Below are 1899 nucleotides of genomic sequence, written 5' to 3'. Positions count from 1 at the left end.
ATCTTCAGTCTGCCTTGGCACAGACACAGAGGCACTTTCTTCCATGCAGGCAGATTCCTCCATTTGACAGATTGGGGATGGTGGTGCCAGCTCAGTCATGTCCATAGGCTGAGGTGCACATCTGGGTTCCTCCTCAGCAGTGGCCTCTGGAACACTATCTGTGGTAACAGTTGGCTGAGGCTCGCATATTATGCACACCACATTCTGTTCAGCAAGGGGGGCTTCCTTGTGATCTTCAGTCTGCCTTGGCACAGACACAGAGGCACTTTCTTCCATGCAGGCAGATTCCTCCATTTGACAGATTGGGGATGGTGGTGCCAGCTCAGTCATGTCCATAGGCTGAGGTGCACATCTGGGTTCCTCCTCAGCAGTGGCCTCTGGAACACTATCTGTGGTAACAGTTGGCTGAGGCTCGCATATTATGCACACCACATTCTGTTCAGCAAGGGGGGCTTCCTTGTGATCTTCAGTCTGTCTTGGCACAGACACGGAGGCAGTTTCTTCCATGCAGACAGATTCCTCCATTTGACGGATTGGGGATGGTGGAGCCAGATCAGTCATGTCCACAGGCTGATGTGCACATCTGGGTTCCTCCTCGGCAGCAACCTTTATTTTGTTTAAATAGAAGTCTGCAACTTTTTTACTCAGTTTTTTCACCACTACCTCACATTTTGAAGGTGAGGCAATGTATATTTTAAGATGCTCTCCCTGTGGATTTCTTTTTTTTTTTTGACGCCAGACTCTCATTTCCTCTTCAGAAGGTGAAGATTCTGACTCAGGATCATCGTTATAGATGGGTTTTTCCGCCCCTGAAGAATCATCTGAGCATGTCTCCGAGGATTCATCACTGTCTGCATCCCCTCGAGAGGCAGCCATTTCAAGAGCTTTGAGTCTCATTTGACGGACCTTATATCCTGTCGATTTATCCGGCAGAGCGACATAAAATCGCTCTGCGGTGGATGGATCATGGCACATGGCTCTGGCCACCTGTTTTCTGTCTTTTTCTGAGAGGTGTTGGTTGGCCTGGAAGCCAGAGCAAATAAATACAAAAATGGTACACATGGAAAAAATTTATACCATATTCATCAATTAATGTAATGCTTAATTAAGTTCTTACTTGAGTGGAGACGCTGCTGCGGATTTTATTGAAGGTTATTTCTCCCTCCATGCCAGCATCCACCCATGCCAGGTTGAGGAGGTCCATTGGCTTTTGAATTTGTTTTCCAGATGTTGTGTGGAAAACATGTTCACTGCCTTCACCCTGCTGACAACAGTTGCCCTCGCACAGACTGGCCAGCCAACAATATTCCTCGTTGTTGAGGTTTAGTGCAGCTTCGCCAAATGACCGGACTGTTTTATGGTCATCCACCTTGGGAAATGAACAGAAAATGAACATGTTTCTGTCGAAAGGGTGGGGGGCATATACTGTATTATGAATATTGCATGCTCCCTCTGCTTAAAAAATACAAACCAGAATGTTGTATCTTCTGCCCTTATTCCATCGCTCACAATTGATGACATTCTCCTTGGTCATATTAGTGAACACCACAGCCCTGTGTCCGGTGAGGATGGCTAGGTAGCCCATAATGTAACCCATGAGTATGCCATGTACATTATGCTTATTTCCACTGCAGGCTATGGATTCTACAAAACATACCAAGATACATACAAAAACAGATAGTTATGAATGCAAAATGGACCAGTGTCCATTGGGTACCAACATCAATACAGGTCTCCAGCATATCCGGTCAGGGTCTAGGGTTGTCAGAGGGCCATGAAAAAGCTGGTAGAGGAGGCTGAAAAGGCAAGGTACTGGTTGTGGCAACAGAAGGATGACACATGGGGTGTAACACCTTCTATAGCAGACATCCCAACTACCCCCACCCCCATGGACCAACA

The 1899-nt window shown here is 46.7% G+C and overlaps 1 protein-coding gene across 1 annotated transcript; it reads right to left on the bottom strand.

The window, feature by feature from the left end:
* Positions 1-13: 13 nt before the first annotated feature.
* Positions 14-1597, bottom strand: LOC147819894 (uncharacterized; the record flags this gene model as incomplete). The annotated part of the gene is made up of 3 exons (XM_087180267.1): positions 1472-1597; positions 1118-1369; positions 14-1023 (listed from the first exon to the last, which is right to left on the bottom strand). Coding segments are annotated over exons 1-3 (1388 nt in total), but the record flags the coding sequence as incomplete, so codon positions are not given.
* Between the last annotated feature and the right edge of the window lie 302 nt (positions 1598-1899).

This window comes from Seriola lalandi, unplaced genomic scaffold (assembly GCF_002814215.2).
Source record: "Seriola lalandi dorsalis isolate HSWRI2012SDOR001 ecotype SW California unplaced genomic scaffold, Sedor1 jcf7180002032223, whole genome shotgun sequence".
Lineage (NCBI taxonomy): Eukaryota > Metazoa > Chordata > Actinopteri > Carangiformes > Carangidae > Seriola > Seriola lalandi.
The sequence above is the reverse complement of the archived record's forward strand: the minus strand, read 5'-3'. Positions and strand labels throughout refer to the sequence as shown.